Here is a 12758-nt window from a genome sequence, read left to right as displayed (position 1 = left end):
AAGTCGCATAATTTTCCGATAAAAATTATTAAATTAACAAAAAATATGCATGTGATAACGTAAACTACACGTTTATAAAGATTTACGAATGCAAAAAATGTTACATTGATAATATTTATTAATAAATCGTTCGAAAAAAGTGATAGTAATACAGTTGGACATCACACGTGTTATTTGTATTTGTTATCTACTTAGATAGAAACTTGTGTAAACTATTTATCAATTAAAAATGAATTATATTGCAAACAAAAGAAATATTATTTGACGAATGTGAAAGTAAAGCGCTTTTGATTAGTCAATTGTATTAGATAGTTGAATGTCTTATCGTTAGATAGATTGGAAAAAATTGTTTTTAATTATCTTTAAGAAAAATTAAAATTTTTATATTAAAAAAATGTTATCTGGATCATTCCTATATATTATATAAATAAAGAATAAGCGTACATAGAAAGTGTAGAAATAAAAATTTGTTTTACACTAATATCAAATGTATAGATTTTTGCACGTTCCTCGAAATCGATAATAGTACATTGAAAAAAATGATAACATTAATATTGGAGTAGGTGATAAGATAACAAAGAAGATTATAATACTTTCTGATTAAGTATAAAATATATTATATTACTTGGTAGAGAATTGAACTCGAAACATAAGCAGTGTAAGAACGACGTTTAATTTTTCACATACGAATACACACGCGCGTTTAATACTCTTTTTAATAATGAATCACAATATTACGGATAATTATAAAAATAAATGAATTGAATAAATAATACTATTGTAACGTTTTATGAAGATAATTCTGATGCAATTTAGAACTTTATCCATCAGGGTACGTATCTAATAAAAATGGCTTTTAAAATTTTTATTGTTAAATCTTCTTTACATTATACTGATAAATCTAATCTCGTAATATCAGCATATATGCATGATAATTTTGTTATTCATTTTGTATCATTCCTTAGTAGTGAAATTGGTAAGAATCTGCGCGATGGATATTCATCGAACATTATTTTTTATTGCAACCATCGCAATTATTCTAAACAGTGGATATACGAAGGATATTTTAGAAGGTAAGAAATTTTTACATGACATAAAAAAGAGACACGAAAACCTTTAAGTATATAGGAAACTTCTGTGATGACGTATCAAATTTTTCGAAACGATGAAGAAAAACACTCGGATAACCGGAACCATGGTTCGGAAAATTTTATCGATTTGTTTGTCTATAAGATTATGGGGGAAAAAAAGGTGTACGAGATACTTGTAGTTAATGAAAATCCTGGCAAGAAATCTTGCAATCTGCAACCTTATCAGAACTTTCCTTGGAACGTTAGTGGTAGAGCTGTCTATAACGTTATCATGCCATTTGGAACATGCTATAAACATATTCATCTTATCATAATATAATACAATGCAAAAGATAATATAAATTTTTATATGAACTTAATTATTTGACGGTTTCGATCGATAACTTTTGACTAAGGCATTTTTGAATCATGGTACTTTATCGAAAATTGGTGCTTATATTCTTTATCATTATTTATAAAAGTTTGATATGTTAAATGTGGAAACACTCTATATAGAATTTGATTTTAATAGGTTTAGATGAATCCCAAACATATGATGACCTCGCTTCGAAAGATTATCGACTGCCAAATTTGATGCACCCAACTTCGTACGAAATTAATCTATTCCCAAAGTTAATAGGAGATTTTTCGTTTCGAGGCGAAGTCAAAATCAATGTTATAGTCGATGAGCCTACAAATTTAATTGTACTTCATTATGGAAGTATATTTAATGTAACATCGTCGGTTAGCGCGGAAAATAAAAAATTGGACATCGAAAATACAAGTTATGATAAGGAGACCGAAAAATATAGTATATTGTTAAAAGAAAGTCTTAAAAAAGGAGATAAAATAGTATTAACATTAACCTACGATAGTTATCTTCGAAATGATATGATAGGATTTTACAAAAGTTCTTATATAACTGACGACAACACGATTAAGTAAGTAATTATTTGTTCATCATAAGCTAAATATGTAAGAGATTTTTTTTTTTTTAAATAAACATTGTTTATAGATGGTTGGCAGCAACTCAATTCGAAACGACACACGCGAGACATGCTTTCCCATGCTTTGACGAACCGGGCTACAAAGCAACATTCAAAATAAGTTTGACACGATCCAAAGAATTTATTAGTATTAGTAATATGCCTTTGGAAAATACCAAAGAAATGTAAGAAATAAACTTCTTCGTAATTTTTTTTTTTTTTTGGTTTAAAATATATAATTTCTATTAAATCATTCGTAACGAAAATATATGTCATGCTATTCTAGTTCGTCAGATTTGTATCAGGACAATTTTAAGACTACCGTTCCTATGTCGACGTATCTTGTGGCATTCGCCATATTCGATTTCGCAAGAAATAGTTTAGAAACGTTGACAGTTTGGGCAAGACCAGACATGCTCGATCAATCTCGTTATGCTTTGAAAATTGGTTCAAAGGCATTGGCCTATTTACAAAAGTTGTTCGACCAACCGTATGAATTACCAAAAATGGACATGGTTGCAATACCTGATTTTTCGGCTGGTGCTATGGAAAATTGGGGTTTGATTACGTATCGAGAATCCCGAATGCTTTACGATGAAAAAGAATGTTCGGTTGTTGCTCAACAAAATGTAGCTTCTGTTATCATACACGAGATCACTCACATGTGGTTCGGTAATTTACTTACACCATCATGGTGGAGTTACTTGTGGTTGAGCGAAGGTTTTGCCAGATATTTTCAATATTTTGGGACAGCCAAGGTAAATATGTCAAATAGATTTCTCGTTTTTTTTTTTTGTTTCATTTTGATCTTCTTATTAAAATCATCGTAGATCGAAAACACTTGGAGTATGGAGGGACAATTCTTAGTGGAACAACATCAAGCTGCCTTGGGTGTTGATGGAATAGAAGAATCACAATCTATGACAAGAATAGTTAATAATCGATCCCAAATTGCTGGAATTGGTGATTCTATAACATATGCCAAAGGAGCCAGTGTAATTCGTATGATGAGTCACTTCATTGGTATTAATAAATTTCATGAAGCTTTACGCTTATATGTTCGCGAAAGGTAATGACAAAAAATAATAACGTCCGGGACAAAATAATTATTCAAATTGCATTCATTTGATCGATTAATTTTCTTATAGTAAAACCATAGGCATCGTCAAACCTGAAAACTTGTGGTCAGCGTTTCAAAATATCGCTGGTACTTCAGATATTATTATTGAAACTATTATGAACAATTGGACAAAAGAGCCAGGATTTCCCGTATTATCAGTCACCATTGAAAAAGGTAAAGCAACGTTAGAACAAAAACGTTTTCTCTTACGAAATCTCAAATCCACGCCTGTAAATACGAGTTGGTGGATACCAATCACTTATACTACGAAAAAGCAAACAAATTTCGTATCAACCGAAGTAAAGCACTGGATGAAAAATGAAAACGAGATTATCCCTGTCGATGCTTCTGATTCGGATTGGGTAATATTCAACGTACAACAAACTGGTAAGTAAAATGCATTAATATTACTCGTGTAATAATGTAAATTGAATCGATTCGTTGATTTCAGGCTTCTATCGTGTAAATTACGACAATGCTTCTTGGTATCGAATTATTGATGCACTAAATAGCAATAACTTTACAAAAATACACGAATACAATCGAGCAGGTATCATCGATGATCTGTTAAATCTTGCTAGAGCTGGATTGTTAGATTATCGTATCGCACTAGACGGTTTACAATATCTTAGAGAAGAGAAAAATTATTTACCATTCAAAGCTGCATTCAGAGGACTTGATTATCTCACTCAACGATTTTCTGGCGACGAAGCTAATTACGTTTTGTACAAGGTCAATTTGCTAAAAAGTGTAAAAAAAGAAAAGAAAAAGAAAAAAGAAAGACAATTTTTAAATACGAACATACAAAGAAACTCATATCTATTTGAAATGATTTTTTTGTTTAGAATCACGTTTTATCGCTCATCGAAAATGTTTATCGGGGACTCGGTTACATAGATCGAAAAAATGACGATCGATTAACGGTACAACTACGACGAGAACTTAATGATCTCGCTTGCAAATTCGATCACGAAGAATGCGTTTCTAATTCACTGGGATTCTTCCGCAATTGGATAAACGCGACTTCTAGGTAAGATCATAATCGATATCGGCTCTTATTGACGATTATTATATTATTATAGGCCTTATTATTACGAAATTATTTTTCTTTCGTAGGAACCGAATCGAACCGAATCAACGATCGGCAGCATATTGTATGGGAATACTTCACGGTAATTTGGACGATTGGGAACGCTTGTGGAATCATTACAAAACTTCCAAAGTGGTATCCGAACAAGTGGTCGTTCTAAGTGCACTTGGATGCAGCCGAAATATCGATATCTTAGAACAGTGAGATATAGATTAAAGATTATTTTTATTCGTTCGTTCGGCAATCTACGATCATCCTCTTAAACGTTTCTTTGCATTTCAGGTATCTCCGATATGCCATTTCACCCTACGAAGTATTTAGAATTCGCAAGCAAGACAGTACCAGCGTATTTTCGGCAATTTACAGTTCGAGCATAATCGGAATTAATACTGTTCTCGATTTCGTTGATAAAAATCACGATGCAATGGCAAAGTAGTAAGTACACTTTGTAAATATAATTATATTTATATGATACACAGCACATTCAATATGATATTTAAATTATTATTTATCTTTTTATTTCAGTTACGATGGTTACGATACGATCGCGAGTATACTCTCAGGTCTATCTCGATATCTTTCTACGGATGAATTAATAAACAAGTTCGAAAGATTGATTAAAAAGCATACAGAATTTTCTAAAATAACTAAATCATTAATGAGCTCACTGGAATTAGCCAAATACGAATTGAATTGGTACAAGAATAATGTTGATCGTATTATCTCGTGGATAAATGATAATAATCATAAGTCTGGTAAAATGTCTCTTCTATAAGATAATTAATGAAATATTTAATTAAATATGAGAAACTTTGTTTTTCAACTTTCTTTTTACAGACGATCCAATTATTAACGAATACCGTTTACCTAACAATGTTATTCCGGAAAAATATATACTTAGTTTGGAACCTTTCCTCGTACCCGACAATTTCACTTTCAATGGTAACGTTCAAATTGTAGCGACGGTCGTTAAGAAAACAAATAAAATCGTTCTACACGCTTCAAATATTACCGTACATAGCGTTAATGTATTGGTCAATAACGAAGAAGTCAATGTTACTGAGAGCTATGAAAGCATTTATGACTTTTTCGTGATCAAGCTCGAAAATGCGTTAAATGAGAAAACAGAAGTGAGCATTATCTTCCGATACACGGGCAATCTGAACAATGCAATGATAGGATTTTACAAAAGTTATTACATAGACAGTGATGGAAAACAAAGGTTAAATATTATTTAAATCAATTATATTTATAACTGTTCCAACGTGTATTAATTTTTTATTTTTAAATAGATGGTTAGCCACTACTCAAATGGAACCAGTCGGTGCCAGAAAAATGTTTCCATGTTTTGACGAGCCCGCAATGAAAGCTGTTTTTACCGTTGAAGTTTTGATACCGGATAGTTATCACGCTATTAGTAATACCGATCCCAGGGAGATCAAGAAGTTGATGTATATATTTCACATAAAATATTTGTTAAATAATTAGGATATGAACTTTTTTTCATAGGATGATTTTTAAAATATTATTGAAACATTTTAGAAACACTGATAAAACACTGTATCGCTTTGAAGATACAGAATTGATGTCAACATATCTATTGGCATTAGTGGTTTCCGATTTCAATTATGTGCATCATCAAAGTGAAAAAAATTACTCGATATGGTTTAGACCTAATTCGTTTAATGAAACATCTTATTCTCTCTCTCTGATGGAACCTCTTGTAAAAACCTATGAAGAATTATTGAACAATAATTACACATTGAATAAGCTCGATATGATAGCTTTACCAGATTTATCATTTGGTGCTATGGAGAATTGGGGCCTTCTTACATTCAGAGAACAGTATTTACTTTTACATTCGAAAGAAACGAATATCCGTGATATTCAAACTGGAACTAATATAATATCACATGAAATTGCCCATCAGTGGTTCGGAAATTTAGTTACTCCTTTATGGTGGAAATATGCTTGGTTGAACGAGGGCTTTGCCACATATTTTGAATACTTCGGTACATCTCATGTATGTAAATTCGAAATGCATAGACGTATCAACTACCATCACATTGTTAAATTTTTCAAACATATTATCCTTATTATTATACTTTATAGATAAAACCAGAATGGGAATTGGAATACCAGTTCGTCGTAAATGAACTTCATTCAGCATTTAAAAGAGACGCTTTAACATCTAGTCATCCTATGAGTTATGATGTTTCGATTCCTACGGAAATAGAAGATATTTTCGATAAAATTACTTATGCCAAGGCTGGAAGTGTTATAAGAATGATCGAGAAGACTTATGGCAGCGATGTTTTTTACGCTGCATTGCAGAATTATCTCGAAGAACGGTAGATTTTTATTGGACTGATATTAAAATTTCTAATATAATTACCATCTCTTATAAAGTTACTTTTTAATTATTTAGAAAGTACAACGTAGCGACCCCAGAAGATCTCTACCAAGCTATCTCTAATCAATTACCCGACCAAACGTCTTCGAATGGTGTAAGCAAATTTCTAAATTCATGGACAACTCAGGCTGGATTTCCTGTCGTCAATGTTACGATAGATTCAAATGGTTTGGCGACACTTTCTCAAGAACGCTTTTTCTTGAGAAACGAAAATGGCGAATCCGTTAAAAATATTTGGGAAATACCGATCACGTGGACGTCAGAAAAAAATCCTAATTTTAACAACACGAAGCCACAATTTTGGTTAAATCAGATTGAAATGAAAATAATGACGAACAATAGTGAAGGTTGGAAAATTTTCAATATCCAACAAGCTGGTAAGTATACGCTCAATGCTTAAATTTTAAAGGTTCAACTATTAAATCAAAAAAAAATTATCAAAATATTACGTTTTAGGTTATTATCGTGTAAATTATGATATCGCTAATTGGAAGCGTATCATTGACGCTTTGACTAAACAAAAGTTTGAAAAGATACACAAGGTGAATCGCGCCGCGTTAATTGACGATCTCATGAATCTTGCTAGGGTCGGATACGTTGATTACGATTTACTTTTCTCAGCTACGGAGTATTTGAAATACGAAAATGAGTATTTACCATGGCGAGCATTTTTCAATGGCTTGACGTACTTGCATAATAAATTCGAAGGACAAGAAATTTTCGAATCCTTGAAGGTAATTTTCGTGTCACGTATTTTTATATTTTTACGAGCTTCATAATTTCCAATTCGTTTTTCAGCAACACGTCCTAAAACTGATAACTTCGATAATTGAAAAATCATTAAATAAAGAGTCTCTGTTATCTGATCTTTTATTTATGGAATTACATAAATGGGCCTGTAAATATGAAAGCAAATATTGCTCTCAATTATCGTGAGTAGAAAGATTCGACGAGAATATTAATAATCATCCCATAATTATCGTAATTAATAATCATTATGTTAATTATTCAGTATATCACCGAATGAGCGACCCGGTATATACTGTGAAGTGGCTAGAAGATCATATATGTGGAACGACCTTTGGAAAGCATACATAAATTCTACTATCACGTCAGAAAAACGTGTAATTCTTAAGGCATTGGGTTGTACCGAACATACCTATCTTATAAACACGTAAAATAATTATGATTATACTATTAACTTTTTATAGTTTTTTTTTTTCTACAATTAATACAAACGATTTTTATTTTTATTCAAAGGTTATTAAATAGAGCGATATCGGGAAACTCCGATATACGATATGGAGACAGCATTGGGGTTTTCGCTTCCGTCTACGAGAGCTCCCAAATCGGTGTAAAAACTGTTCTGAATTATATGACTATGGCGTTCGAAAATATTTATAATTAGTATGTTATATTAACGTAATTTCTCTTTTTAAAGATATTTCGTTGTTGTTGATATATGTTTATAAAAACATATATAATATATTTATATATACTTTTCTAAAAAATTAAATTATATTATAGTTTTGAAGATGAATCTGCAATCAAAAGTATTATGGGAGGACTCGCGGAAAGAATATCAACAGAAGAGCTTTATGAACAGGTATATATATTATCATCATTTATAATAGAATTAAGAAGGAAATAAATCAATGTATTATTATTGCAGTATAAATATGTGACGGATTTTCTTATTAGAAAAGTACCAACGTTAAATAATACTTTACAGTCATATAACGATCTTATACTTTACGAACTTAATTGGTATAAAAGAAATATACCAAAGATATCATATTGGTTGGAGAAACGTTATCCTCTAAATAATAATCGTTTACCGACAACACTTTATCCGCTTAATTACAATCTCTCGATTGCCATAAGAAATAATATGTTACTCGAAGGATCCGTTAAAATAGATATTCAAGTCGATAAACCAACCTTCAAAATAGTTCTTAATTCTTATGAACTCTTAATTGCTCCTACGGTGATCGTTTACGAAACTCCTATTGGAACCTCTGACAAAGATTTGAAATATTTTGACATCCTCGGTTATGAGCTAATCCCAAAAAATCAACAGCTAATCATTTACCTTACTAATCACATCGAGGTACCAAAAGTAACAGTGGAAATAGAGTTTTACAAAATATACATCTCTGATAAAGAAATGAAAGGCTTGTATCGTGGTCACTACACAAACAATAATGAATTTCAGTATGTATAAAATTATCAGATTGTACTGTTTTTTAACTAAATCTTTTGAATGTTGTAGCAAACATCTGGGCTTTAATTTTAATGTCATTCTTATTTTCTAGCACATATCTTGCCACTTACTTCCAACCAAATTATGCCAGAATGGTATTTCCCTGCTTTGACGAGCCAGCTTTCAAGGCCAAATTTAAAATTCATATCTTGCGAGATAAATCGTATAAAACTTTAAGTAATATGCCTCTTGAAAGATCATTTCCTAACGAGTAAGTTTCTAAAAATGATGAAACTTATCCCCATCGATAAGAAAATTGATTTAATATAAAATATTATATTTAGCACGAAATACACATGGGATATTTACAAGGAAAGTTTAAAGATGTCTACGTATTTATTGGGTTTCGTTGTTTCCAATTTCGTGCCAATTAATAACGATAAAGAAAAATTTAATATTTGGGGAAGAGAAGAGATCATTCAGTATGGTGATGAAGTACAGTATGCCGCTTATAAGTACTATAAAACCATTAACAAGATTCTCTTACAAGTGGATGAATCGGAGAAAATAGATTTTGTCGGATTGCCAAAATTTCCTATAGGGGCAATGGAAAATTGGGGTCTTTTTACTTTCAGGTAAACATTTCATTATTTAGCGTTAAAACATATTTATTTAAGACACTTGCATTCATTGATTCTTTTTTATTAGGGAATCTCAACTCTTCTACGACAAAGATATTACACCTTTGTCAAGAAGATATTCTATATTGACTACAGTATCACACGAAATTTCTCACAAATATTTTGGAAATCTGGTTACTTGCGAGTGGTGGAGTTATACTTGGTTGAACGAAGGCTTTGCCCAATATTTTCAGTGGTTGCTTCTAAAAGTATAATCTATTCTAAATTGATACGATATTAAAAAATAGATATTTAATTATATTTAACATTATATACTTAATATATACTAACAGGCAATAGATGAGACTGAATTTATAAATCATTTTATGGTTAATGATATGCACGAAGTCTTCGGTATAGATGGTTTCATATACTCTCATCCACTAAATTATCCTGTTTCGGATCCAAAAGATTTAAGAAAACCATTCGATAAAATCTCTTACAAAAAAGGTATGCATCAAGATAAAATTATTCCTTGTTTTTCTAACTTTTATTTACTTAATTGTTTGTATATACAATAACAGGTGCTAGTATTATCCGCATGATTCATATGCTCGTTGGAGATAGCAATTTTTATTATAATATTATGAGATATCTCAATAAAAATAAATATGGAACAGTTAATCCAGATAAACTTTGGAATGAGTTAGATATCTATATACCAAGCAACGTTTCTTTAGTAAGATCGATGAATGAATGGGTCAATAAGCCTGGATATCCCGTCGTATCTATCTCTTACGATCAATATTCCAAAAAAATGAGGATTACTCAGGTATGATTAAAACTAATTAATATTGATAATACGAAAGAAATAGAATTTTAGGAATGAAAAATCTTGTAACTTCTAATATTATTATAAAACATATATTTATCATTCTAGCAACGGTTCCTGTATTACACATATGATGGACCTTCTCACTTCCACATTCCTATTTCCATAGCTACCGAGGAGGATCCAAATTTCGATAATACCATGCCACAATTTTGGTTAAGAACAACTGAAGATACATTTGACATTGATTTGAAAGATCAGTGGATTGTATTTAATATTCAACAAGTTGGATATTATAGGGTGAATTATGATAATACGTTAATGACAAGATTAATAAATATCTTAAATAGTATCAAGTATCCTATCATTCACGTGATAAATCGTGCGCAAATTATTGATGATGCATTCAATTTGGCTCGCGCTAGTAATACTTATTCTAAGGTTCTCAAATTGGCACTTTATTTACGTCGAGAAAGTGAACATTTACCTTGGAAGGCATTCGGACGGGGTATTAACTATCTCTGGGAACATGTAAGACATTCTGGAAAAATCGATGCTCTTCAGAAATATGTGTTATATTTAACGGATGAGCACGTAGCAAGGCTTGGATTTAATGACACTTATGATGATTCAGATACATGGCAAAAACGTAGTAAAGAAAATCAATTAAACAGAGAGTTAATACTTTCCCTAAATTGCAAATTTGGTGGTAAAACTTGTATCGACGTGTCGACAAAAATATTCAAGAGTACTGAGCTATTTACAACGTACGTATGATAATTTTTTATAATTCTTTTTCATTTCTCTAATATTTTTAAAAGAAAAATTTCTATAATAGATAAAATAATGTTTTAACATATATAAGTAATATATATATTTGCAGAATTCCTCGGAATGCCAAACCTGCAATCCTTTGTACGGGCATAAAATATAGCAGTCCTTATGATTGGTTAAAACTATGGTTAGCCTATACAGAAACTACATTACATTCGGAACAAATTCTTTACTTAGATGCTTTAGGATGTTCAGAAAATGATACAACCCTAAATCAGTAAGTTTAATTATATCACTTTACGATTCTCGAATTAATAATATTATATTATCAGTAAAAGACTTTTTATAATATCGTTTTTATTTATACCTGATAGATACCTTCAGTACATCTTCAATGAAAATGCGTTAGAATTTATACGAAAAGAAGATATTCCAAGAGCCTTCGCATCCATATACAAATCTAGCGATATAGGATGGAAAAAATGTTATGAATATTTAATTAATCATTATATGGAGATTTATAATTTGTAAGTGATCGATCGATTATTATATTATAATTCACCATTGTATAACATCAAACATATTTCTTTTGTATTGTTTTAGATTGGACAATTGGAACGACGTTAGCGCATTATTCTATGAAATTGTAATACGCATTCCAGATACACAAACACTTGATAAGGTATTTTATTTATACACATGTATATTTATTTCATTGTGTTATATTATTTTATTTACGCAACGATTTTAAAATTCAATTTTTCTTTATTTCAGTTTAAGTTTTTTATGCAAAATAATGAGGAAAATCTTGCACCAATCTCAGATGAATTGTTAGAAGCTACACAAATTGCAGAGAAAATGATATTTACAAATCAGCAATTGCCATCACAAATACAATCGATATTGGAAGATATATTTATTCGGATGGAACACGAGGAACATTCAAAAGGCAATTCAGGAACTTCAAATTTAAATATCGTTTTTCTTACCATTGTATCTTTAATATCACTTCTTTTATTCAAGTAGAAATGATTTTGTTTAATACCGAAATATTATTGTACGAAATTTTAAAAAATAACATATGACACACAAATAATGTTAAAAAAATAATTAAATTAAACTTCTAACAGCGACAATTTTAAATTTAACTTGTTGGATATTGTTATATATATATATGTGTGTAGATGTACCACACAAAATAAATATATGAGTACCTGTTGTGTTAATATTTGTTTTAATAGATCAACCCACTTTACAGAATATTTCTAATTGTTGAAAAAAGATAGTTGAGTAACAGCATTGACTATAAAAATAAAAGAGATCATTCGATTAGCTTCGATGAACACAGATTTTATTTCTTACTCTTACTTGAACGTGTTGCAAGCACGTGAGATTGAAACAAACTCGACATAACCACAAAAACAAAAGAACGCGAGAAACAAAAGTAAGATCTGCGCATGTCAGTTGTGCGCGCGCAACTTGAATTTTCTTTTTACTTCTGTGCGTCACGCACATTATTCTTTTTTAAATTATTTTTAATGATAATAACAATAAAAAAAATTTATTCGTAATTAAGAAATCATACGTTCTTATCCAAATAAATCTTTTGAACTTTTTTCCTTCAACGAGTTTGTCCATAAAATGATCTAT

General features: G+C 30.5%; 1 protein-coding gene across 1 annotated transcript; it reads left to right on the top strand.

Moving 5' to 3' along the window:
* Positions 1-2370: 2370 nt before the first annotated feature.
* LOC106787883 lies at positions 2371-12231 on the top strand. The gene is made up of 29 exons (XM_014750620.1): positions 2371-2814; positions 2887-3125; positions 3205-3563; positions 3628-3947; positions 4022-4206; positions 4293-4466; positions 4549-4701; positions 4792-5021; positions 5104-5488; positions 5559-5717; positions 5809-6289; positions 6379-6617; positions 6695-7056; positions 7136-7413; positions 7478-7611; positions 7692-7853; positions 7940-8086; positions 8207-8285; positions 8352-8893; positions 8995-9153; positions 9227-9517; positions 9591-9771; positions 9856-10012; positions 10183-10334; positions 10443-11101; positions 11218-11385; positions 11483-11635; positions 11712-11790; positions 11883-12231. Exons 1-29 carry the CDS (start codon positions 2386-2388, stop codon positions 12132-12134), a joined length of 7308 nt encoding a protein of 2435 aa, XP_014606106.1. The 5' UTR covers positions 2371-2385; the 3' UTR covers positions 12135-12231.
* The last annotated feature ends 527 nt before the right edge of the window (positions 12232-12758 follow it).

The sequence above is a fragment of the Polistes canadensis genome, unplaced genomic scaffold, assembly GCF_001313835.1.
Source record: "Polistes canadensis isolate GaletaPanama2010 unplaced genomic scaffold, ASM131383v1 scaffold_119, whole genome shotgun sequence".
In the NCBI taxonomy this organism is placed as follows: domain Eukaryota; kingdom Metazoa; phylum Arthropoda; class Insecta; order Hymenoptera; family Vespidae; genus Polistes; species Polistes canadensis.
Note: the sequence above shows the minus strand (reverse complement) of the source record. Positions and strands in the feature narration are given on the sequence as shown.

Bases quoted from the DNA above. Each gene is read 5' to 3' on its own strand.
- LOC106787883 (XM_014750620.1), top strand. From the start codon at position 2,386: ATGTCGACGTATCTTGTGGCATTCGCCATATTCGATTTCGCAAGAAAT. The intron at 2,815-2,886 runs GTAAATATGTCA...AAATCATCGTAG, and splicing joins AATATTTTGGGACAGCCAAG to ATCGAAAACACTTGGAGTAT. The intron at 8,087-8,206 runs GTATGTTATATT...ATTATATTATAG, and splicing joins TTCGAAAATATTTATAATTA to TTTTGAAGATGAATCTGCAA.